The sequence below is a fragment of the Leptopilina heterotoma genome, unplaced genomic scaffold, assembly GCF_015476425.1.
Source record: "Leptopilina heterotoma isolate Lh14 unplaced genomic scaffold, ASM1547642v1 Lhet_90, whole genome shotgun sequence".
Classification (NCBI taxonomy): Eukaryota; Metazoa; Arthropoda; class Insecta; order Hymenoptera; family Figitidae; genus Leptopilina; species Leptopilina heterotoma.
The window spans coordinates 1,277,620-1,304,267 of NW_025111194.1; the positions used below are offsets into that span (position 1 = coordinate 1,277,620).

A 26,648-nucleotide genomic window follows, 5' to 3' on the forward strand; every position below is an offset into this window, starting at 1 on the left:
TTGTTTTCATAAAAAGTACCTCATCCAATGAAAAAACAACTTTTTTAAGGGATATAGCAAGAATTTTTTTTCCCTCTAGTGGTGTGTCTTGTTATTGTCGATCAGCTGTGCCTTTTTGATTAAAGGGATGTGTGTACGCGAGGGGAAACCCATAATATGTAATGCGGGAATGACGCGCACGCCCAGCACAACGTAATCAATAGGATATACGGAAAGTTAAAAGAAAGGTATAGGCCAGAGTTGAAACGTGTGACGAATGTCATTCGAAAATATTTTCATTTCAAGTTCCATTCTTTTTTAATGTTACTATTCGGTTTTACCAAGATTTAACGGGACATTTTTTAAAGTAATGAGGTCCTGGCTATTATCGTTTTTCGCGTTTCTTGTTATCATTCAAGCATCAACTAGAGGTGAACGAATAACATTCAGCCCGTAAGTTTCATCATCGTTTATTTATTTATCAAATTTTCATCTAGAAATAGAAAAATAACAAACAAATACAGAGGAAAATATTAATTTAAATCATGAGTCTTCTGTAAATTTTAATTCTTTAGGCTTTTTTATACTATCTTTAGACGCTTTTATATTATTAAATTACTTATTTTGAGAATTAAATTCTAGATTTTTATTTAAATATATAATTTTCTTCGGTTCATTATTTTTAGAGCATGTTTTAAGTTTGTAATTATAGAGTAGAAGGAAAATTCAAATTTCTTTTGTCACTAGTATTTTTGTTTTGTAAATATTGTCTTGTTTTACGTTACCCGTTTCAAAAAACTTATTTTTTCAAGTGTTTGGGTTTAATTATTAACTCAATGGATAAATATTTGATAGCTATTCGATTTGTTGTATTGTCGATGATAAAATTTAAATTTGTCCCCATTTAGAGTTAAAGTATGGGCTCGAAAATTAGGCTTCGAATTGTCACAACTCGGAAAATATGTCACAAACGTAGAAAAATTTCAAGATACCTACAAACATGCGACGGTCCAACCGAAAGATGGAAGTCAGTTGGTTAAAGATATTGCCAAGGATATTAAAGCTATGATGGAGTCGAAAATTTCCGCAATTAAGGTATGTTAATCTTCTTATTTACCCTCCTAATTATAATCATTATGGTAGAAAATAAACTATTTTTACCCTAGTGGACAAAGTGATTCTTTTTCACCCTATGATATTTTTATAGTTACCAACTTAAATATTCAATCACTAATCTTAGAAAAAAACAGTCCTTTTGATCCTAGTGGACAAAGTAGTAACTTTTCTCCCTAGGAAGAAAACATACCGTTTTAAATACCGGTTAAAAAATGTTCACTTTTCCCACTAGGGAAATAAGAAACTTTTCTGAATCAAGAAACCTAGGACCCTTAGTCCTAGACGCTTTTAAATCCTAGTGACTAAACTAATCATTTTTCGCCCTAGGGTAAACTAATAATTTTTTTTTATTTTCCTTCAACAGCGAATAATGGACGTTGCGCAGAAGGTTGCCGAGTCAGCGCCTGACGTAACGCCAACAAAAGACTACCTTTATGTGAATGCAAAAAATAATACGATAGATTTAACGAATGATTTTCATTTTGGTGGTTTAGTTAATTTAAGTATGTCGGCTGTTCATGTGCCAACAAATGTTTATGATCGTGCACCAGAAGTGATACGTGCAATAAAATGGTCCGAGGAATTGGATAAAATTTTTGTAAATAATTATCAACAAGATCCATCATTATCGTGGCAATATTTTGGCAGTGCCACTGGTTTTATGAGACAATTTCCAGCGACAAATTGGCAAATGGAGGAAGTTGATTTATTTGATTGTCGCACAAGAAGTTGGTACATTGAAGCGGCAACAAGTCCAAAGGATATTCTTATTCTTGTTGATACATCGGGTAGTATGACGGGAATAAGAAAAGAAATTGCCCGTCATGTTGTTAATAATATTCTCGATACATTGGGAAATAATGATTTTGTCAATATCATCACATTCTCCAATGAAACCAGTAGCGTAAGTTTCTTGAAATAAAAAATAAAGTTTAAGATAAAAGTAAAACTAAAAAAGAAAGTTAAAAATAAAGAAAGAAGAATATTAAAGAAATTGGGTTTAATGTTGTTTTCCTTTTCAGGTTGTTAAGTGTTTTAGTAATCGATTGGTACAGGCGAATTTGGCGAATATTCGTGAATTGAAAAAGGGCATACAAAATATGACGACTGAGAGGATAGCAAATTTTTCAATGGTTTTGTCGCAGGCTTTTGAAATGTTGGCTTACTATCGTGCGAGTAAGGAGGGTGCTGATTGCAATCAAGCAATAATGCTAATTACTGACGGTGTTCCAGAGAATTATAAAGATACATTTAAATATTACAATTGGTACAGTAATCCTGATAATCCTGATCAGGCGGATATGCCTGTCAGAATATTCACTTATCTCATTGGCAGAGAAGTGGCCGATTACAGGGAAGTGAAATGGATGGCATGCGCGAATAGAGGATATTTTGTACACTTATCAACGATGGCAGAAGTTCGTGAACAGGTGAATATTACAATGCTAACTACAAGACTAATATTAATATTTTTAATCCTAGGGAGCAAAATACCCATATGCTATCTTAGGGAGTAAAGTATCCACTTGTTATCCTAGACACCAAAACACACTCTCTGCCCTAGAGCAAAATATTTATAGCAAAATAAACAAATCAATTTTCAGGTATTAAACTACATACCTGTTATGGCGAGGCCATTGGTACTAAAGAAAACAGATCATCCAACAATTTGGACCCCGGTCTATGCGGACATTGAGGATCCAAAAATGACTGATTGGCTCTGGGAGCAAAATCTTTGTAGTCAGCAAAAAATGATTGTTCTTAGAAGTAGAATGGTGAATCAAACATCAGACGATGATGATGATTCAATTGATGAATTTGAGGAGACATATTCCCGTTATCAGGGTCAACAGAAATATAGATTAATGACATCAGTCAGTACACCGGTTTACGACACACGATCCAACGCGGTGAGTTTTAGTTGGCAAATTTTTCTTTAATTTTCTTCCATATTGATAAAAAAAAGAAGTCAATTTTTAATAGAAAATGGCAAAAATTATTATTAAAGCTTCAAGCAAACATTTTTTTTCGATAAAAAGAAGAGAAGAGAAAAAATAGCTTACCAATTGGCTAAAAACTAATTTAAACAATTCCTAAAGAAACTTTTTTTTTACTATTTTTTACAAAAAAAAAAATTCGAATTACCAAATTAATGTCAATGAATTACCAGAAAAAATATATATATACAAATAAGGTCATCGACATATATTCAAAATTCATTTGCATGCTCGCACTTTTAGTGTTCTGAAACAATACCAACAAAAAAAAAAAAAAAAGAAATTGTAAAAAGTTTTCGAAAACTAAAACACACCCTTTTGGCTCTATACTTTCCAAATTGTGTTTTTTAAAACTATTTCTGTTTAATTGGATACCTTTTCAATATAAAAAAATAACCGTTTGTTGCAGAACACTATTTGATTATTAATTATTTTGCCTTCTGCCTTTTCAGTTAAATAGATTTTTATTAAAAAGAAAAAAAATATTTTGTACGATCACTCACGCTTTCGTTCATCAGGATATTTAATGCAGAAAAATTTATTGAAAAACAAAAAGAAAGAATGTTCATTACTCAATAAGAATGAAAAAAAGTATCATTAAACATCCTGTCAATCTTCACTTCCGTGACAAACAAATAAGTCTATGTACATAATAATTTGAGTGCACGATTGTTTTGTGTTTAATTAATTGCACCTTGAAAAAAATTGAAGGGACAGTCCTACATTAAGTCACTGAAAAAAAATTTCTAATTTTCGCGGTATCTGGGCGTTGCTTACTCCCACTTTTAGGGGCGTGTCAATCCTGTCCCTACCCTTAAAAGAGGCGTGGCGACGACGAAATTTTCTTCTAGGGACACACCCACAGCAGATACGCCTCTGGTAGGCGTGTTCCTTCCATTCCCCTATTAGAAACGCCTCTTTTTTCGAAAAAACACGCCTCTAGTAGACGTGTCTGGACGCTTTCCAGATTATAAGGCGTCTTTATTTCTAAAAGAGGTGTACTGAAAGAAAGCTCCTCCCACTTTGGGGGCGTGTCTTTATCAAGATCTATTTCCATACAAAGAAATTTGTCTACGTTTCTTTTGCTTAGAAGTTTCTCTTCGTTTAGAGGCGTGTCTACATCAAAGTATTCGTTGAAAGCTCCACCTACTTAGGGGCGTAACTATTAAAAAGCACTTCTGAATATATGATAGAAAACTTCTCCTACAAGGCGTGTCTTTAAGAAAATCGTCTTTGAGAAAATCCTCTCTAAGAAAAGGCATTTAAGAATGAAACCACTAACCTACAAGTGTGATAATTTACGTCTTCAAAAGAAGGCGTGGTAGTCTTCTCCTTCTTAGAGGCGTGTCCTTAATAATACCGTCTTTATAAAAACGGCGACTTAGGGACGTGTCTTTATAAGAATTAAGCACCGCCCACTTAGAGAAAACTCCTCATATTTAGACAATTATCTAATTAATAATAAGTAATTATTATTATCGCATAAGGCATTTATTCATAAGAAGGAAGGCTCCTCCTATGTAAAAGTCTTGAAAACTTTGAAAAAGATCCTCTAATCTCATTTAGGGGCGGGGCAATTTACTTCCTCGTGAGAAGGCGTGTAGATTGAAAGCTCCTCCCACTTTAGGGCGGTCATATTTACAAAGTCCCCTCCCAAAGAGGCGTGACAATTTAAGACTCCTCCCACTGATAATTTTTTTTCAATAAAAACAGTTCCTTCCCAAATAAAATCGTGAATCAAAAACCAAATTTTTTCTAACAGTTTTTTTAAGGATATCAAATTGAGACGAAAAAAGTATCAAAATAGTTGGGAAGCAAAGTTTTTTTTGACTCAATTTGACATCTTTAGAAAAACTGTGAATCCAAAAAAATATAAAAATTCAAATGTATCTTTTTCCAAAAGTAGAAAAAAAGTAGTTCAAATTTTTCAAGTGACTTACGGTTGGACAGTGTCTCTCGATCCTTTCCAAAAAAAATAAACATAAGATGGCATTTTTTTTGTTGTTGTCGTTGTTGTAAATACACAATATTTATATTATATATATACATACATAATTGTAAACAACTTTCAAATAAAACAAAGAGTGGCGAACGAAACTGTGCGTACGATCGGGATTAATGATTCAATCTGTGAGTTTGAATATGTCTGTTGATTGGTCTTAAGTCCCTGTTTGTCCACAGAACATCACTGAGCAGGTCCTGGTGAAAGAGGCCTACTGGGTCGAAGAGACAAGAGAGGTTGGCAGCTAAAAAAAAGCAATGAAAAGCGAACTTGTTTCAATGCATATAGAATACCCTTGCTCCCTTAATTTTTGCAAACCAAAAAAAAAAAAACAAAAAAAAAGAAAAAAAACTTGATCAGATGACGAAAGCTTCCTCTTTTCTCTTTCGCAAAATATAAATCTCTATAGATTATCGCTACATATACATACTGTGCAAATGTCACTATTATTTTAATTATTATTCACATTATTTTTTTTTCTTTTTATTTTGTTTTTTTTTCTTTATTAAATTACGTTATCTGAGAAAGTTTCATCCATTACATAATTTTATCTATAGGTCCAAGTTCGTCTCTGGTATAATAATTCTTATTTTGTTCTGAGATAGATAGTATATTTAAAAATTTAGCATTTTTTTTTAAAATTTTTTAATTAGGTAGGTTTAGGTAAAAATAGTCATCCTGTATATTATTGTATTAACGAAGTAGAAAGGTTTCGCTCATTAATTACGAAACAAAATCATAAAAAATCCTTTTTTTATATAGAATTATATATTAAAGAAAAATCCAAAAATAATTTTTTTTTAAAACAAATTTTTGCTTTTCTATAGGTAGAAAAGTAGATGCAAAATTACTATTTGATAAAATTTAATTATTTTTTTATCAAAAAAGAAAAAAATGTTTCAATAGTACGATACTTATTATTAATTCTTAGTTATTCTGCTCCTTGCATATAATTAATTATTAACTATATATAAATATATATAGATAGCTATTTGACACTGTAGTGAATTTTATAATAGCCATCAAAATTCTTATTAATGAAGGTTTTATTATTGTTACTTATTCTATTATTACTACTATTACTACTACTATTACTACTACTACTATATTACTATTACTTTTTTTTAAATTTTTATTATTAATATTATTAGTATTATCGCTACCACTATTATTTCTTCATATAGACGTGTGTGGATTATTATTAGAAAATTCATTACAAGTTTGTAAATATCACGCAGACACTTATTGAATTCGAAAACTATGACTACAATCACCATTGTTTAAAAATATCAATTAATTGATAAAAAGTAAATTCAATTCTAGGGACAAAAAAAGAATATATAATTCAACAAATTGAACTTATAGCACAATTAGCTTAATATCAATTATTAACATATAGTAATTAATTATTTTAATTACTTTTTCCTTAAAAATTACCTTTACTAAAAATTTTAATTAAAAATATTTTCTATTTTTCTTATTATTCAATTATTTGGACGTTAAACATTTTATTATTTCTTTATTAATAAATTATTATTTATAATTATCAAATTAATTATTATTATTATGATTATTATTAGTATTATTATTATTACTATCAAAAGTTAAATATTTTTAATATTAAATTAAATTTCGTGATATTTTCAAGGCCTGTTGTTCACTCCTTTTAGCATTTTTTGGGGAAGGTAGATTATTATTATTATTCTTATTATTATTCTTATTATTATTATCATTATTATTAAATTAATGCTTCTTGGTAATGAGACTTGAAACTCGACGATTGTCTGTACCTTCGTCGCTTGCTTTTCGCTTTCTTATGAATTCTGATATTTAGTAATCGAACTATTATTTTTGCAGATGAAAATAGCAAAACTTCTTGGCGTTGCCGGAACGGATGTGCCAATTACGGAAATACAAAGATTTATGATGCCCCATACGGTATGTGCATAAACAATTTCTTTTTTTTTCTATAGAAAATAAATATGTAATAAATTTTATAAACAAATAAATTATTAAAAATTTTCCACTACTTCTAGCTGGGCGTCAATGGTTACGCTTTTCTTGTAACAAATAATGGTTATATTCTGACACATCCAGACCTTCGTCCAGTGGTAAGTTTTAAATTCAAAAATAATTTAAGAACCAAACATAAAATTCAAGCAAGAATCAATATTATACTTGTCATGAACCCTAATCGACAAGTTAAATTACTATCAGAGAATTGGATTTCTAATAACTACGAGATATTTTTTTAAAGTTTCAGAATATTTTAAAACCAGCGTACAATAGTGTGGATATGGTTGAGGTCGAATTGGTGGATCAAGACAGAGGTCCACGTGATTTTGACGATGCTCTAATAGCGGTAATTGCATCTTTTACACTAATTCATATTTTAATTTTTCTCCCCTCTTTTTTCTATCTCAATAAAAAGAATTAATATCTGCAAATGATGTTTTAAATAGAAATAATTAAGGTGCAATTTTTAATTACCCTTTTTTGTGTTTAATTGCAGCTTCGTGATGACGTGATTAATCAAAAGAGCGGTAGCGTGACACTTCACACGAGATACCATTACGACGATATGGTTAGTCTATGAATATAATTGTTAAAAAAAATTATTGAACATATAATTGAGGGATTCATGGTTGCCACAAAATGTTAAATATAAAATTTCAGCTTTTTCCAGAATTTTCCAGGACAATAAAGTACCCATTATTTCCCTAGGGCAATAAAGTACTCATTAGTACCCTAAGGCAATAAAGTACCCATTATTATCCTAGGGCAATAATGGCCATTTTGTAGACCAAAATTTTTGTTATATGGAGGAACTTAGCATGCACCGGCTAAGTGACCATGAAACGCCTTTGTTGCATAAAGTAATTATTATTATTTTTTTCAGCAACGGGTCGGCAGAGTAAGGAGAAAATACGATTACATGGGAATTGAGAATACAACGTTTGCTGTGGTTGTCAGTTTACCCGAGTATGATCAGAATGGTAATAACAGAGTTCATGCTGCTGTTGAAACCAAAAGATTATTGTCTCAAGGTAAAAAGGATGTTCACCTAACAATTAATAGAAAATAAACCTTCTTTAAATTTTAAATTGTGTTTACAAACTAATGTTTATAAAGGCATGGTTCTTAATTTTTTCACTTTCTTTCAGGGACAAATGTGCTCGCCTACTTCTCAGGAAATAATTGGCGAGTTCATCCAGAATGGATTTATTGCAAGTTAGTTGTGGACAAAGTGTAATTATAGTGTATAGAAAATAATAACCGAATAGGTGTTCGAAGAGTCCGGATTAAAGTCATTTCCGGGCATAATTTTCTTTCCTTCTATTTTGAATAAATTATTTTTCAATTTCAATATCCAATTGATGAGTCTTAGGAAACGACGCTAGTCCGAACTCTTAATTTTTAACTCATGACCGATATTTTTTCCTTCCAGATACCATTACGATGGGGAATTTGAATTTAGATCACCGGAAGATCAACTTTTGCACTTTTTAAATAGAACTCGACAACAGGAACCTCCATGGAGGTGGATTGATGCTAAACAAAGATCACAACCACCGGAGAAATCCAATACCAGTTCAAAGACTAGTTCAAAGTCAGGTATAGTGTTAACTATAATCTCTTTGATTTCAAAGTCAAAGATACAAAAAAAGCAAATGAATAGAAAAAATCAAAATGAAATTAATAAGAAATATTTTTGAACAGTAGATTCTTATTACTGTGATCGGCGTCTTCTACTGACTTTAGTGCATGATGCTCAGGTAACCCAATGGTTCGCGAATGCCTCATCAACTCGCGACGAAAAAGGGTAAGCAATTTTCTTTTTCCGCCCCTTAAAAACCTACATTTATATTGTTTTGATATTAGTTTATATTGAAAAGAACTTTCTTAATACATTTTTTCTCACACAACACAAAAATTTATTCAATTTTTAATGTGTAAATTCATTGTCGATAAGACTAAAGGAAAAACGTTCTTGTTTTTTTCGTTAATACTAAATTCAATTCAGGGAAAAAGTTGCTACAGAAAAATTGATGATAGTTGCACTACCATAAATCATATTTATTTTAAAGAATCAAAGAAGAAATGAAATATCACTAATTACGAAGAAATTTGCAAGCGTAAAAATAAAAACTAAATTGAAACTAACAAAACATTTTGAAAAAAGGGATATTGTAGAAACATGAATACACATACACACAAACATACGTTTTTCAATGTTTTTATTTATTTTAGTTCGTTTTTAATGCACATTTTTTGGTTTATTGTATAACGGATAGATGAAATGCACCTGTTCTTTTTTACTAATACTTACCACTTTGACGCCATGCAGACTTTTAACTAGGCTGATGAAACTCTTACCCAGGTAACGTCATCACATCGCACCTATTACGTTCTTTATTATAGATTTAATTAACACGCGAATTACTTAGTTAATTTCAATTATCTTTTTCTTTTCTTATATTCTCCTTTGTCATTTTATAAATCTATTTATCTTCTTGTTACCATGTTTATCTATAAGGTATATAAATATATGAATATTACAGAGGTGAGAAAGAAATTTATTTCTTTCAAAAGGCTAAACAGAATTAAGTTTCGAATTGAATTGAATTTCGAAGAAAAATTTTAATATTTCTAAATTCTCCAAATTATATCGTACAATTTACGAACTTTTCGTTCTTTTTCTATCAAATTACGGACTTTACGGACTTTTTTTCAAAAAAACTGTCTTTTACGGACTTCAAGCAAATTTATGGACCTAGTTCGATAAAAAACTTTTTTCAAAACCACCCTAATACTTATATGCTAATATTTATATACTTCTTAATTTTGTGCACATTTTCTTTTATTCTGCAAAGTTACTTTAGAATGTATTTAATAATGTCGCATTCATGCATATTACGTGAACGAAGCACTAGTATCCTTTAAAATAAAATTTTAACTTCTTGTTAACCCTCTGCTGATTAATTTAAATAAAAGAAAAAGATAATAGAAAATTTCTATGAAGGGAAGGAATGCCAGTGTTTCGGTCATGGTAAAAAAATGATACACTTTTAACATGACAGCGTTAATTATTGAAATATATGAAATATTCTATAATCAATATCTAATAAGACGGATAAAAGGGAAAAAATAAAAATAGTTTTCCCTTGCTCCGTCTTTTATATCTATAAAATTTCCTCCGCTTTTTTGCGAAAATTTCAGATTTGTAATTGCGTTAAATTTTCCTTTGTAAAGTATATTAATGTGTACATTTGGCTTGCTTTAAAACGAGACTTTTTACAGGACGAACGAGAAGTGAGGGAGAAGAAGATTTTTTAAATAACATACTGTTCTGTTTCGTACAAAAATATTTGGAAAATTTAATTTTAGAATGTATTTTTGAGTAAAGAAAAAATAATTTTTTGTTTTTTATATACATATATCTTGTCAAAGTATAAAAATTTGCAGCGAGATTAACATTGGATTTTCTTTTGAGTCTTTTTAACATTGTTTTCCCCGCAGGAAAGAATTCTGGCAACGTTTTGGATTCACTGTCTCCTTTATGGCGACGCACAGTGGTCTAACGAGATGGCAAGAGTTTCATTTGGATGATGACGTCAAGGAGAAGGAGGAGAGTTTTGGTTCAAAATACCCTCGGGCAATAGATGAAATTTGGTATAAAAGAGCTGTTGAACAACACTATGTTCATCCGGAGAGTTTTGTATTTTCTGTACCAATTATTCACAAGCATCGAAATTTAATTAATAATAGTACATTGGTCACTGCCAGTCGTGCTGTATTTGTTGGTAGGTACATTCAAAATAGTATGGAGGAATTTTTGTTGCAATATTTTTAAAACAAAGATTTTCTTTTTAGGTTCTGGAGCATTAAAAGCACCAGTTGGTGTGGTGGGTTTTCAATTTTTACATTCGGCATTGCAGGGTCTATTTCAGAATATAACTGACACCTGCGAGAATTGTACAGCAAATTGCAAGCATCCAGACGTTGCTTGTTATCTCATAGACAATCATGGATATATTTTAGCGTCAAATGACGAAAAACATGCGGCTAAATTTCTCGGTGAAGTCCGCGGCACTATAATGAGAAGCCTGATACACAGGGGAATTTTTAATAAGGTCACAATTTACGATTATCAGGCCGTGTGCTTTCCACCTACAGCAGAAAGCAACGATGGAAATATTCTGATAACTGTTAGTAATATACTAAAAGTATTTACATTATTTATTATCAACATCATTACTGATGCTATTTTATTATCTTTAAAATTAATTATCACTTCCTTCTCCTATTTCTATCCTTATATCCTTATTCTTTTTCCTATCTCCTTAATCGTAGCGCTACAGTCCGCTTCTTCTAAGTTTTACATTGTTTTACAAACAACAACAAAATTTGGAATTTGATATATAAAAAATTATTTCAGCCATGGAAACTTCTCCGGTCAGCAGCATCATGGTTTTTTGCACATGCTGCATGGGCAATTGCAAAAGCTGGAATCTGGCACAGCGATTATGCTTACGCAAATATGGATTTAGATTCGAATCAAGAATTTGCCGATGATAGTTCACAAATGTCAGACGAGACAAGGGAAGCTCGATATTATGACAAAATTAAAATTAAAAGGACGAGGCCACAATCTTGTGACAAGGAGGTAATTATAAGAAAACAATTTACTTAAAACTATAAATGCTATAAGACGACAATCAAAATTAGGGAAAAAGGACGTTAAAAATTATTTTCTCTCATTCTAAAAATTTTCTATAAGCTAGTAATCACCTGACATGTAGCTAGGATGTTGCTAAACAACATCCTGAAGAATAGAAGATTTTATTGGAACTTTTAAGTAGTAGCATCCAAGACATTTGTCGAAACTTGTTGCTTGGGGATTTTTGGGGTCTAAGACTTCTAATCTAATATTAGCTTAAACAGGGTGTCTAACAAGGATTAAGAAAATAATTCCCTGACTTTTTACTAATTTTATTTCTGCTTTCTTAGGACTAAAATATAGTAACTGACATATTATCTTACATTCCCTGACTTCCCTGACCGTTAGACACCCTGTTAATAGTCTCCACCCTTTAATAAAAAATCGAAAATAATCAAAAATTCAAAAATCCGAATTTCTTAAAATTCAACATTTTTTCCTCTCTTTTATGGCATTTAGCTTCATTATTTTTGTGCTTTTAGAAAATACTTTGTTTATTTAATAATCTCTACTCTTTGGTAAAAAATCTAAATTTATTAAAAATTATCAAAAATTCAAAAATCCGAATTTCTTAAAAATTAACATTTTTTCCATTCTTTTATGGCATTCAGCTTCATTATTTTTGTGCTTTTGGAAAATACCTTACTTATTTAATAATCTCGACTCTTGAGTAAAAAATCCAAAATTATCAAAAATTCGAAAAAATTGAAAAATCCGAATTTTTTAAAATTCAACATTTTTTCCTCTCTTTTATGGCATTTAGCTTCATTATTTTTGTGCTTTTAGAAAATACCTTACTTATTTAATAGTCTTGAATCTTTGGTAAAAAATCTAAATTTATTAAAAATTATCAAAAATTCAAAAATCCGAATTTCTTAAAAATTAACAATTTTTCCATTCTTTTATGGCATTCAGCTTCATTATTTTTGTGCTTTTGGAAAATACTTTACTTATTTAATAGTCTCGACTCTTGAGTAAAAAATCCAAAATTATCGAAAATTCGAAAAAATTCAAAAATCCGAATTTCTTAAAATTCAACATTTTTTCCTCTCTTTTATGGCATTTTGCTTCATTATTTTTGTGCTTTTGGAAAATACTTTACTTATTTAATAGTCTCGATTCTTTGGTAAAAAATCAAAATTTTTTGAAAATTATCAAAAATTCAAAAATCCGAATTTATTAAAAATTAACATTTTTTCCTCTCTTTTATGGCATTTAGCTTCATTATTTTTGTGCTTTTAGAAAATACTTTGTTTATTTAATAATCTCTACTCTTTGGTAAAAAATCTAAATTTATTAAAAATCATCAAAAATTCAAAAATCCGAATTTCTTAAAATTCAACATTTTTTCCTCTCTTTTATGGCATTTAGCTTCATTATTTTTGTGCTTTTAGAAAATACCTTACTTATTTAATAGTCTTGAATCTTTGGTAAAAAATCTAAATTTATTGAAAATTATCAAAAATTCAAAAATCCGAATTTCTTGAAATTCAGCATTTTTTCCTCTCTTTTAAGGCATTTAGCTTCATTATTTTTGTGCTTTTGGAAAATACCTTACTTATTTAATAATCTCGACTCTTGAGTAAAAAATCAAAAATTATCGAAAATTCGAAAAAATTCAAAAATCCGAATTTCTTAAAATTCAACATTTTTCCTCTCTTGTATGGCATTTAGCTTCATTATTTTTGTGCTTTTAGAAAATACCTTACTTATTTAATAGTCTTGAATCTTTGGTAAAAAATCTAAATTTATTAAAAATTATCAAAAATTCAAAAATCCGAATTTCTTAAAAATTAACATTTTTTCCATTCTTTTATGGCATTCAGCTTCATTATTTTTGTGCTTTTGGAAAATACCTTACTTATTTAATAATCTCGACTCTTGAGTAAAAAATCCAAAATTATCGAAAATTCGAAAATCCGAATTTCTTAAAAATTAACATTTTTTCCATTCTTTTATGGCATTCAGCTTCATTATTTTTGTGCTTTTGGAAAATACCTTACTTATTTAAAAGTCTCTACTCTTTGGTAAAAAATCTAAATTTATTGAAAATTATCAAAAATTCAAAAATCCGAATTTCTTAAAAATTAACATTTTTTCCATTCTTTTATGGCATTCAGCTTCATTATTTTTGTGCTTTTGGAAAATACTTTACTTATTTAATAGTCTCGACTCTTGAGTAAAAAATCCAAAATTATCGAAAATTCGAAAAAATTCAAAAATCCGAATTTCTTAAAATTCAACATTTTTTCCTCTCTTTTATGGCATTTTGCTTCATTATTTTTGTGCTCTTGGAAAATACTTTACTTATTTAATAGTCTCGACTCTTGAGTAAAAAATCCAAAATTATCGAAAATTCGAAAAAATTCAAAAATCCGAATTTCTTAAAAATTAACATTTTTTCCATTCTTTTATGGCATTCAGCTTCATTATTTTTGTGCTTTTGGAAAATACCTTACTTATTTAATAATCTCGACTCTTGAGTAAAAAATCCAAAATTATCGAAAATTCGAAAAAATTCAAAAATCCGAATTTCTTAAAAATTAACATTTTTTCCATTCTTTTATGGCATTCAGCTTCATTATTTTTGTGCTTTTAGAAAATACCTTACTTATTTAATAATCTCGACTCTTGAGTAAAAAATCCAAAATTATCAAAAATTCGAAAAAATTGAAAAATCCGAATTTTTTAAAATTCAACATTTTTTCCTCTCTTTTATGGCATTTAGCTTCATTATTTTTGTGCTTTTAGAAAATACCTTACTTATTTAATAGTCTTGAATCTTTGGTAAAAAATCTAAATTTATTAAAAATTATCAAAAATTCAAAAATCCGAATTTCTTAAAAATTAACAATTTTTCCATTCTTTTATGGCATTCAGCTTCATTATTTTTGTGCTTTTGGAAAATACTTTACTTATTTAATAGTCTCGACTCTTGAGTAAAAAATCCAAAATTATCGAAAATTCGAAAAAATTCAAAAATCCGAATTTCTTAAAATTCAACATTTTTTCCTCTCTTTTATGGCATTTTGCTTCATTATTTTTGTGCTTTTGGAAAATACTTTACTTATTTAATAGTCTCGATTCTTTGGTAAAAAAACAAAATTTTTTGAAAATTATCAAAAATTCAAAAATCCGAATTTATTAAAAATTAACATTTTTTCCTCTCTTTTATGGCATTTAGCTTCATTATTTTTGTGCTTTTAGAAAATACTTTGTTTATTTAATAATCTCTACTCTTTGGTAAAAAATCTAAATTTATTAAAAATCATCAAAAATTCAAAAATCCGAATTTCTTAAAATTCAACATTTTTTCCTCTCTTTTATGGCATTTAGCTTCATTATTTTTGTGCTTTTAGAAAATACCTTACTTATTTAATAGTCTTGAATCTTTGGTAAAAAATCTAAATTTATTGAAAATTATCAAAAATTCAAAAATCCGAATTTCTTGAAATTCAGCATTTTTTCCTCTCTTTTAAGGCATTTAGCTTCATTATTTTTGTGCTTTTGGAAAATACCTTACTTATTTAATAATCTCGACTCTTGAGTAAAAAATCAAAAATTATCGAAAATTCGAAAAAATTCAAAAATCCGAATTTCTTAAAATTCAACATTTTTCCTCTCTTGTATGGCATTTAGCTTCATTATTTTTGTGCTTTTAGAAAATACCTTACTTATTTAATAGTCTTGAATCTTTGGTAAAAAATCTAAATTTATTAAAAATTATCAAAAATTCAAAAATCCGAATTTCTTAAAAATTAACATTTTTTCCATTCTTTTATGGCATTCAGCTTCATTATTTATGTGCTTTTGGAAAATACCTTACTTATTTAATAATCTCGACTCTTGAGTAAAAAATCCAAAATTATCGAAAATTCGAAAATCCGAATTTCTTAAAAATTAACATTTTTTCCATTCTTTTATGGCATTCAGCTTCATTATTTTTGTGCTTTTGGAAAATACCTTACTTATTTAAAAGTCTCTACTCTTTGGTAAAAAATCTAAATTTATTGAAAATTATCAAAAATTCAAAAATCCGAATTTCTTAAAAATTAACATTTTTTCCATTCTTTTATGGCATTCAGCTTCATTATTTTTGTGCTTTTGGAAAATACTTTACTTATTTAATAGTCTCGACTCTTGAGTAAAAAATCCAAAATTATCGAAAATTCGAAAAAATTCAAAAATCCGAATTTCTTAAAATTCAACATTTTTTCCTCTCTTTTATGGCATTTTGCTTCATTATTTTTGTGCTCTTGGAAAATACTTTACTTATTTAATAGTCTCGACTCTTGAGTAAAAAATCCAAAATTATCGAAAATTCGAAAAAATTCAAAAATCCGAATTTCTTAAAAATTAACATTTTTTCCATTCTTTTATGGCATTCAGCTTCATTATTTTTGTGCTTTTGGAAAATACCTTACTTATTTAATAATCTCGACTCTTGAGTAAAAAATCCAAAATTATCGAAGATTCGAAAAAATTCAAAAATCCGAATTTCTTAAAAATTAACATTTTTTCCATTCTTTTATGGCATTCAGCTTCATTATTTTTGTGCTTTTGGAAAATACCTTACTTATTTAATAATCTCGACTCTTGAGTAAAAAATCCAAAATTATCAAAAATTCGAAAAAATTGAAAAATCCGAATTTTTTAAAATTCAACATTTTTTCCTCTCTTTTATGGCATTTAGCTTCATTATTTTTGTGCTTTTAGAAAATACCTTACTTATTTAATAGTCTTGAATCTTTGGTAAAAAATCTAAATTTATTAAAAATTATCAAAAATTCAAAAATCCGAATTTCTTAAAAATTAACAATTTTTCCATTCTTTTATGGCATTCAGCTTCATTATTTTTGTGCTTTTGGAAAATACTTTACTTATTTAATAGTCTCGACTCTTGAGTAAAAAATCCAAAATTATCGAAAATTCGAAAAAATTCAAAAATCCGAATTTCTTAAAATTCAACATTTTTTCCTCTCTTTTATGGCATTTTGCTTCATTATTTTTCTGCTTTTGGAAAATACCTTACTTATTTAATAGTCTTGAATCTTTGGTAAAAAAATCTAAATTTATTGAAAATTATCAAAAATTCAAAAATCCGAATTTCTTGAAATTCAGCATTTTTTCCTCTCTTTTAAGGCATTTAGCTTCATTATTTTTGTGCTTTTGGAAAATACCTTACTTATTTAATAATCTCGACTCTTGAGTAAAAAATCTAAATTTATTAAAAATCATCAAAAATTCAAAAATCCGAATTTCTTAAAATTCAACATTTTTTCCTCTCTTTTATGGCATTTAGCTTCATTATTTTTGTGCTTTTAGAAAATACCTTACTTATTTAATAGTCTTGAATCTTTGGTAAAAAATCTAAATTTATTGAAAATTATCAAAAATTCAAAAATCCGAATTTCTTGAAATTCAGCATTTTTTCCTCTCTTTTAAGGCATTTAGCTTCATTATTTTTGTGCTTTTGGAAAATACCTTACTTATTTAATAATCTCGACTCTTGAGTAAAAAATCTAAATTTATTAAAAATTATCAAAAATTCAAAAATCCGAATTTCTTAAAATTCAACATTTTTTCCTCTCTTTTATGGCATTTAGCTTCATTATTTTTGTGCTTTTAGAAAATACTTTACTTATTTAATAATCTCTACTCTTTGGTAAAAAATCTAAATTTATTGAAAATTATCAAAAATTCAAAAATCCGAATTTCTTAAAATTCAACATTTTTTCTTCTCTTTTATGACATTTAGCTTCATTATTTTTGTGCTTTTGGAAAATACCTTACTTATTTAATAGTCTTGAATCTTTGGTAAAAAAATCTAAATTTATTGAAAATTATCAAAAATTCAAAAATCCGAATTTCTTAAAATTCAACATTTTTTCTTCTCTTTTATGACATTTAGCTTCATTATTTTTCTGCTTTTGGAAAATACCTTACTTATTTAATAGTCTTGAATCTTTGGTAAAAAAATCTAAATTTATTGAAAATTATCAAAAATTCAAAAATCCGAATTTCTTAAAATTCAACATTTTTTCTTCTCTTTTATGGCATTTAGCTTCATTATTATTGTGCTTTTGGAAAATACTTTACTTATTTAATAATCTCGACTCTTGAGTACAAAATCCAAAATTATCGAAAACTCGAAAAAATTCAAAAAACCGAATTTCTTAAAATTCAACGTTTTTTCCTCTCTTTTTTGGCATTTAGCTTCATTATTTTTGTGCTTTTGGAAAATACTTTACTTATTTAATAGTCTTGAATCTTGAGTAAAAAATCCAAAATTATCGAAAATTCGAAAAAATTCAAAAAACCGAATTTCTTAAAATTTAACGTTTTTTCCTCTCTTTTATGGCATTTAGCTTCATTATTTTTGTGCTTTTGGAAAATACCTTACTTATTTAATAGTCTCGATTCTTTGGTAAAAAATCAAAATTTTTTGAAAATTATCAAAAATTCAAAAATCCGAATTTCTTAAAATTCAACATTTTTTCTTCTCTTTTATGACATTTAGCTTCATTATTTTTCTGCTTTTGGAAAATACCTTACTTATTTAATAGTCTTGAATCTTTGGTAAAAAAATCTAAATTTATTGAAAATTATCAAAAATTCAAAAATCCGAATTTCTTAAAATTCAACATTTTTTCTTCTCTTTTATGACATTTAGCTTCATTATTTTTCTGCTTTTGGAAAATACCTTACTTATTTAATAGTCTTGAATCTTTGGTAAAAAAATCTAAATTTATTGAAAATTATCAAAAATTCAAAAATCCGAATTTCTTAAAATTCAACATTTTTTCTTCTCTTTTATGGCATTTAGCTTCATTATTATTGTGCTTTTGGAAAATACTTTACTTATTTAATAATCTCGACTCTTGAGTACAAAATCCAAAATTATCGAAAACTCGAAAAAATTCAAAAAACCGAATTTCTTAAAATTCAACGTTTTTTCCTCTCTTTTATGGCATTTAGCTTCATTATTTTTGAGCTCTTGAAAAATACTTTACTTATTCAATATTCTCCAATTTTTGGTAAAAAATCTAAAATTATCAAAAATTCGAAAAAATTTTAAAAATTCATAATTTTTTCTTCTCTTTCACTGCATTTAGCTTCATTATTTTTGGGCCCTTTAAAAACACTTTACTTATTTAAGCAGAGTGTTTAACAAGGATGGAGAAAATAATTTGCTGACTTTTTACTAATTTTATTTCCGCTTTCTTGGGACAAAAATATGGTTACTGACATGTTTAACAATAAATCAATATCTAATGATAGAAACAAACAATAATAAAAATCTTATAAGTTTTGTTAGACTAAAAAAATTCTTTATTCACAAAAATTTTAATTTTTGTATAAATTTTTAGAAATTTTCCTGACTTTCAATAAAATTCTCTGACATTCCCTGACTTTTCCATGACTTTTCCCTAACTTCCCTGACGATTAGACACCCTGGCTTAAAGACTCCGAAGTCGATGTTGAATTTATTAAATCTAAAATAGTGGATGGAATATGGCGACCGAATTATTTATATAGACTCACCAAAAGTTGTCTGAAACTTGTTTCTCTGTCATTTTTCGATACTGATTCTCAATTTGATCCGACGATTTTAAAAAATACGAAAATAAATTCAAATAAAAACGGAAAATACTAATTTTCAAAATATATCAATAAGTGTTTATTTTTAAATTGGATTTAAATTACAAAATGATTTTAACAGAAAATTTTTTTTCTCGAAACAGGTGGATTTGTATCTTTTGAATCACACGCACACAAGGGATTACGACGTGGATTCCGACAGGTGTGCCCGGCCTTACGTCATTCAACCAGTCGAACTAAGTAACATGTTACTGCTGATAATTGACACAACATGTCCCGAAATGGAGGAGAATAATTTCAAAATAATGCACACAGAAACAATTGAGGACAATTCAATAATGTCATTGGCATGTATGAAAGCAGTGAATAGCACTTTAAAACGAAAAAGACCAATGTCCTGTGTACGTAGTCATCGAAATGAAAGTGAAATACGCGATCAGTGCGGTCATGCATCGAACTTGAAATCAAATTTCAAATTCGTCATTATTTCACTCGTTATATCTTGTTATCAACTCAGGCTATATTTTCGCTTCTCCTAAACTATAATATACAATATAGCCCACGTGAAACAACAATTTTTTATCCCTCAAAAAAACGGAATTAGCCAAAAATAAAGAAAAAAAAAAGAAATTTTTATCAAAGACTGCTACACAATTTCAAAATTCGTCAAATATTTTTCAAAATTTTTTCACACAATTTTTCAAAAACTAGTTCTTTAATGAATTTATCGATTATATTTAATCGAAAAAACACGATTTTTAATATATATACTAGTTTTTAAGATTTCTCCCCAAAAATATTGGTTAGAAAAAAAATTTCTCAAATTTACAATTTTCTAAATAGTTCAAGAAAAAAAATATGTTCCTTTATCTGCTGCAAATATTTCTCATTAAAAATATAATTCGTTAGTATTGTTAAAATGTACTAACATAGAAATTAAAAAAAGAGCTTTTGTCGTTTTTCCAATTCAAGAGAGTAGAATAATTAAAGACTGGAATTTTTCATTTAATGGGCATTTACGTAATAATCCCAGACAAAAAAATCAACATGGTCCAAAGAGAAGAATAAAATTCCAAAATTAAAATCGATTAATAATAATTTAGAAAAAAATAACTCGTTACATCAATTTTTACTATAAATTTTTCCTCTGTAAATATAATACGCTAATTAAAAAAAACGAATAGTATTCTCTAATAGAGAATCAAAGTCCTCTTTGCAATTCTTAAAGTATAAATACATTTTACGAGAAATGCATACGAAGTATTTCGTTTGTGCGCGAATAAAAATAGGAATTAAATCTATATATAAAAATAAATAAAAGGGAAAGGAAAATAAAAGTATTAATTGCACTAAAAGTACGACGTTTTGTGTTCTCAGCGCAGTGTATAAGAAGTGGGGATAGAGAGTCATCCCCTCTCCCTGCGTGCTGCGCGCGCATCACACAAAAAGTGGAAATAATGCTCAAATCATAGCATTATTTCTACAATAAACTAATTCGAAATGAATTCTACAAACAAAAAACGATAATTTCATATGCATAGAGAAAAAGTGCTGATTTTTCAACAACAAAAAAATACTCCCCATTGTAAAAATTTTTTTTTTTTTAAATAAATATATCTTTAGGACGCCGGCGTCCAACATGTTACCAATTTTTTTCAACAACTCACTTTACTCCCCTCCAATTAAAAAGCAAACAATATTGTGAAACAATACCAAAAGTTGAAATATAGTCCAAAAATGATATAAAATAATAAAATAAACAAAAATAGACGTGAAAATTCGTACTGCCGAATAAACGTGACGAAATGCGTTTGTTAATATGCGCTGCTACTTTTTCACCCTTACTGCATGTTTTTTATAAACTATATATATTATAAAAAAAATTGTATATATCATGGTGCTCTTGATTTGATTGAAAATAGTGTGTATGTTGAGTGTTCAAAAAATTTAATTCACGTTAATTGCCAATTTCTGGCATAATCTTTTAATATTTTATTTAAATCAACAATTTTTTTATTATCATTATTATTATTATTATTATTATTATTATTATTATTGATATTATTATTACTATTATTATTGCATTATTATTATAATTATTATTGATACTATTATCATTATTGATATTGTTATCATTATTATTAATTATTGATATTATTATTATTATTATTTATATTAATATTATTATCATTATTTATATTGTTATCATTATTATTAATTATTGATATTATTATTATTATTATTATTATTATTATTATTATTATTATTATTAAAATATTAATTATATGGTAAAGTTTGATTAATTTTATGAAACAAATTTTTTATCTACTATTATAATTAAAAACTGTAAATATATATAAAAAAAGAATTTAAATTAAATGAAGTATTTAATTCTTTTCTTTTTTGAATCAATAATACTTTTATTGATACAGTTTATTTAAAAAATCGATAAGAAATATAAGTGATTGCAATAAAATGTTTAATTAATATTGTAAAATATTTTTTAATCATTTTAGCAAAACATTGTTTTTAATGTTGTTGTAATTTTATACATTATTAAAGGAAAACAAATAAAAAGATTATTTGATGTTACGATGAAAGGAAAGGAAAATGTTGATTACGAATGAACAAAAATTCTTTGTTTAAAAACTAAGAATTCAAATCTTACTCAATATTTGAATATAAGTAGCCAATGTACCAAATAATTTTCTATTTTTTTTTTGTGATTCTTAAAATATTTTTCATTTTTGTCACTTCTTGTTAGTATATTTTTTGAGTTCAAATTTTTGAAACAAAAATTGTTTGTCGAATTTAGATTTTCTGAATTATGGAAAAAATGTGTTTTTTTTAAATTCTACAAATTATGAATTTGATTAGAAAAAAATAATATATTGTTAAAGTTTTTATCAATGCGCAGTAGAAATATTTTAAAGTGAAAAAGCATTTTATGAAAAGTGTTGTGTTTCCTATACTGAACGTATAAATAAATTAAGTATAAAATGAGTAAATATTATTAATAATAATAAATATATAATATATATATAAGTGAATGAATTATTAAAGCAGTTTTCATATAAACGAACGTAAATTCGTCAAAAAAAATTTTAATTAAAAAATCTAATTAACAGAAAACATTCTTAATATTTAACACGCTTTGTATACATCGATCGACTTAATACAATGCGCGTCGTTTCATATTTATAAAAGCAAAAAAAAGAGTATCTACGATTCATTTTTGTAAATTATTGTAATATATTATAAATATATATATATATATACCCACTATGGAGATATGTAAGATTGTGTGCCTTTGGTCACGCGCTTAAACCAAATCTTGTTGTATGTTTTCCAAATAAATTATTAAATTCCATTATTGTTTTCATTACCATGCCTATTTTTATATATATTTTTTTATATTGCCTTCCCCTTTGATTTTTTGAACCTTTTTTTAATAACAGAATTAAAATTTGATCTAGCAGCTCAATTGATTTTAAAGTACAATCAATTAAATTGGGTCAAGTTATCGAAAATAATTGAAATTTTGACGATAATTTTTAAAGAAATTATGAAAATAATTGAATTCTTCTGATGAAAATTGTTATTTATGAAAATAATTGAATTTTGCAAAGAATTTTAATTACTTTGGGATAGATTAATAAAGTTTAATTATATTTTTTTTGGATTTTTAATTTTGCAAAAAAACGTTTTTTGTCCATAACTTTAAAAAAACGTTAGGACACCTATAATTGTTTTTCTATAATTTTGTAGAGTTTTTTAGACGCATCTTTTAAGCCATCATTGAACATTATTCGTTCATATTAACCGAAGATATTAAATTTTTAAAAATCTAAAATTTTGGAAAATATGACTTTCTTGGAAATTTTGTTGAAAAATGTAAAAGTAACTTTAAAACTATCGTTACCAACTTGTAGAGCATTAAAAAACGTTTCGATTGACCTATTTTTAAACCTAATTTGATCATAAATTTCGAAATTATTGGTATTTTAAAAATCAAAAATTGTGGAAAATGACATTTTCTCAACTTTTTTTTTTGAAAACTTTTCTTTAACTATTAAACTATTATAACAATCTTGTAATGTATTAAAAAAATACATTGATTTAACCAAAATTTAATCACTTTTACCATATTTATAAAAAGTTATTCGTATATTTCTATTATTATTATTATTATCATTATGAGGAAGGCAAAGTGTTTATGAAATGAGCACCAAAATTATAACAAAAATGTCAGCGGTTTTGTTATATGTAAAACGTGATCAAAATGAATTCATTTTTGCTCACGTTCTTCTTTTTAAATATATAAACAATTTTCAACGATGATAAATTTTCATCTAAAAAGGAAGAATCAAACATTATGCTACCATAATTGAGTGATTTTTATCGGAAAAAATAACAATGAATTATTTTTCATTATTTCTCAAATTGCTTGTCATTTTCCTAATTATTTCAATACATTTAGATGCTCAAAAAACAGAAGATGAGACAAAAAAAGTGAGTTTTTTATTATTATATTATTACGAAATTCGCGATCACGAAACTAAATGTTCCTGAACAACTGAACTAATTTACAGAAGCATTTACCTAAACGAACGTGACAAACATCGCGACCACGAAACTAAATTTTCCTGAACTAAACTAATTTACAGAAACATTTACCAACACGAACGTTACAAAATTCGCGCCCACGGAACTAAAGTTTCCAAAACTGAACTAATTTACAAAAACATTTACCTAAACAAACCTGACAAACATCGCGACCACGAGACTAAATTATCAAAATAAATTTATTATTTAATTTTAATTATTATAAAGGGATTTTTATTAAGTTTACATTTTTGTAATATTGTTTGATAAAGAAAAATTTTATTTTATCTAATACTTCAAAATTTTAAATCTCCACAATTCTAACACATTTCTTAATTTTTAATTAATTGTTTATAGTTAATGATATCAACAATCTAATGGATAGAGTTCAAACAGAAATAAGAAAAATGAACAATTTTCTTCAGCTTTACAAAAAAAATACTATGGATAAAGCTAATCCTTCAGAAGAGAGTAAAAATGATTTCAATGAATTGAACAAGTTAATCTCGAAAATAATTTCAAAAATCAAAGAAATTCTACAATTCGGAAGTAATTTTAAAACACAAATTACCAATTCGCCTAGTTTCAAGAACATTTCAAATATGCAAAAAATAATTACAACTGTAGATGAAGTGCAAACGGAACATAATAACCTCGAAAATTATCGTATAATAAAACATGAAAGTGGCAAATTTCTGAACAAATTCAAAAGAATAATTAATTATGATGAAATTAAAAAAAATTTGAATGAAATAGATAAAAACGTAAATAAACTTAGAGAAATGGAATCAAACCGTAACAAAGTTCATTCTGACAACGCTAAAGCTATTAGTTCCTCTTCTTATGAATCAACTACCGAAAATCAACTCAAAGATTGGAAAAATGGGTAATAAAAAACATTATTTTTAAAAAATAGGACATTAACTTTAAAAAACAATTACTATTGAAATGTACAAAATTTACTCTTTTCGAAAGTGTTATCAGAAAATATTTAAACTATACAGAACATAATAATTTTATTTCAAAATTACTGACATTTTTTAACAATTATATTAATTTATAAAATATAGGAATTCAATCACATCCGAAACAAATTCTGATGACGTTACAACCATTAGTCCTTCTTCTAATGATTCAACTACCGAGAAGGAATACTATTTCAACCAAGATTGCAAAAATTGGTAATTAAATTACTATTAAAATAAAAAAATACCTTTTCTAAACACCTACAATCAAAAAATATTTTACCTATACAGAAAATAATAATTTTCTTTAAAAAAATTACTGCTATCTTTCAATAATTATTATTATACTCAAAAATTCAATTGCTAATATAATAATAAATTTAAAACTTTCTTTTTTCATAAATAGTTATGATGTCTGTGTTAATTGTGATTCAAGCAGTTTGGAAAGCTATAAAAGTTCCAGTTCAGAAGAATGTTACGAATATTCAGACGAAAAATCTCAAACACTTGAGTGTTCTTAAATTATAATAAATAAAATTTAACTTTTAAGTTCCTTTTTAAATATACAAGTAATATATATCGAGCGCTCAAAGCTCGCAATAGTTGTCTTATATGGCATGTAAAATGCGATTAAAATTCATATTAAAAATACCCAAAAATTTTGAATTTTTTATAAAAACTTGTCACTATGGTTAGTGGCTTTCCGTCTAGTAATTTACAGTAACTCTTGGCTCAAATTATAAGCCGAAAAATGTTCTTTGGTACTGGTCGTTTCCAGTAACTGTGACTCAAATTCGGAGCCAAAATATGTTCTTTGGTACTGGTCGTTTCCAGTAACTGTGACTCAAATTATTATGAGCCGAAAATATTCCCAATTTTCTCTAATCTACTGCTAATCCTACCTGCCCGATTATTTTTCGTTTATCTAAGCGTGTAATTAATGCAAACCTATTTATAAATAACTGATCGCTTGTAAAAAAGAGCTAGCCTACTTACCCGATTATTTTTCATTGATTTCATCGACTATTTAATGCAAACCTACTTTTGAATCGCAAACATAATATAAAACAAAGCCCAGGTGCAATTGCAAAAGACCTAAACTAGGGATAGGCGACACCACACAACTTTAGCATGTGGAATCGCCGAAACGTGCCGAGACGCATCCGACACCTGAGCTCAAGAAAATAACATAATGTGTACGTCCGCATGAAAACGGCCCATTCTGTTGGTTTTAATTTTTAAGATAATCGCAATTTTTTACAAGTGATTTCGATTTTTCTTTCTTTTTATTGTTGAAAACCAATTTACAATGTCTCCTACGTTAAATAAGGCGTTTACTAAAACTTTGTCGCAATTAGAACAACTAATGATCTTATTTTCAAATTTTAATTAATGTGGCATATAATAAATTTGACCTTGAATTGTTTCTTAATCTCTAAATTAGGTTTTTGACACTTCTAACATTGAATTAATATAACTTAGCGAATTTTGCACCTAGAGAGGTCTAAAATTCTAAATTTAAATATTTAATCAAGAATATGCTCATGTTTGGCAATAGTGCAAAAATGGACCCTATTCATGCGAACATACGCTTATAATACATTTTTAATACATAAATAACAATTATACGGAAGAAACTCCATTATCAGGACTAATGGATG

The 26,648-nt window shown here is 27.2% G+C and overlaps 2 protein-coding genes across 9 annotated transcripts; both read left to right on the top strand.

The window, feature by feature from the left end:
• The first annotated feature begins 153 nt into the window (after positions 1-153).
• Positions 154-21,489, top strand: LOC122511755 (voltage-dependent calcium channel subunit alpha-2/delta-3). Of its 8 annotated transcripts, none has more exons than XM_043627207.1 (19): positions 154-432; positions 888-1,074; positions 1,460-1,999; positions 2,118-2,525; positions 2,700-3,005; positions 5,274-5,330; positions 6,952-7,032; positions 7,131-7,205; positions 7,352-7,456; positions 7,607-7,678; positions 7,994-8,141; positions 8,259-8,343; positions 8,543-8,709; positions 8,818-8,917; positions 9,443-9,475; positions 10,615-10,898; positions 10,969-11,303; positions 11,534-11,761; positions 19,561-21,489. In XM_043627207.1, the coding sequence occupies exons 1-19, from the start codon at positions 350-352 to the stop codon at positions 19,954-19,956; spliced, it is 3,690 nt and encodes a 1,229-aa protein (XP_043483142.1). In that variant the 5' UTR covers positions 154-349; the 3' UTR covers positions 19,957-21,489. The 8 variants fall into 8 exon arrangements, with proteins under 8 accessions (XP_043483142.1, XP_043483141.1, XP_043483143.1 ...); XM_043627206.1 differs by having other exon boundaries at positions 155-432; positions 8,815-8,917; XM_043627208.1 differs by having other exon boundaries at positions 156-432; positions 8,259-8,325; positions 8,815-8,917.
• Positions 21,490-24,465: 2,976 nt separating this feature from the next.
• Positions 24,466-25,508, top strand: LOC122511911. Its single transcript, XM_043627479.1, has 3 exons — positions 24,466-24,908; positions 25,093-25,203; positions 25,394-25,508. Exons 1-3 carry the CDS (start codon positions 24,466-24,468, stop codon positions 25,506-25,508), a joined length of 669 nt encoding a protein of 222 aa, XP_043483414.1.
• Positions 25,509-26,648: the final 1,140 nt, after the last annotated feature.